Raw genomic sequence first — 270 nt, 5'->3', positions numbered from 1 at the left:
ACCCCCCCGGGGCTCCCACCTCACCTTTGTTGTGCAGGAAGTGCAGGGCGCTGGCGATATCCCGCACCACCACGCTGGCCTCCAGCTCGTTGAAGTGGCGTCTCCGGTGGATGTGGGTCAGGATGGAGCCTGCGGTCGGGCGAGAGCAGAGTGGGGGCTCCTGAGGGGGTCCCACTGCCCCAGCTTCCCCCTCCACCCCCGCGGCACAGCGCTCACCTCCTCTCATCTTCTCAAACACCAAGTAAAACCTCTCCTCCTCCTCAAAGAACT

General features: G+C 64.4%; 1 protein-coding gene across 1 annotated transcript in view; it reads right to left on the bottom strand.

Moving 5' to 3' along the window:
• Positions 1 to 24: 24 nt before the first annotated feature.
• LOC104508619 (MAP kinase-interacting serine/threonine-protein kinase 2-like) overlaps positions 25 to 270 on the bottom strand; it is a gene marked incomplete at its 3' end in the record, with an annotated part of 2,177 nt that continues 1,931 nt past the window's right edge. The window contains exons 4-5 of the mRNA XM_010150311.1: positions 217 to 268; positions 25 to 129 (exon numbers count right to left, since the gene is read on the bottom strand). Of these exons, the coding sequence (XP_010148613.1) occupies positions 25 to 129; positions 217 to 268 (157 nt within the window). The remainder of the gene's footprint in view (positions 130 to 216; positions 269 to 270) is intronic.

This window comes from Eurypyga helias, unplaced genomic scaffold (assembly GCF_000690775.1).
Source record: "Eurypyga helias isolate BGI_N326 unplaced genomic scaffold, ASM69077v1 scaffold38950, whole genome shotgun sequence".
Taxonomy (NCBI): domain Eukaryota; kingdom Metazoa; phylum Chordata; class Aves; order Eurypygiformes; family Eurypygidae; genus Eurypyga; species Eurypyga helias.
The sequence above is the reverse complement of the archived record's forward strand: the minus strand, read 5'-3'. Positions and strand labels throughout refer to the sequence as shown.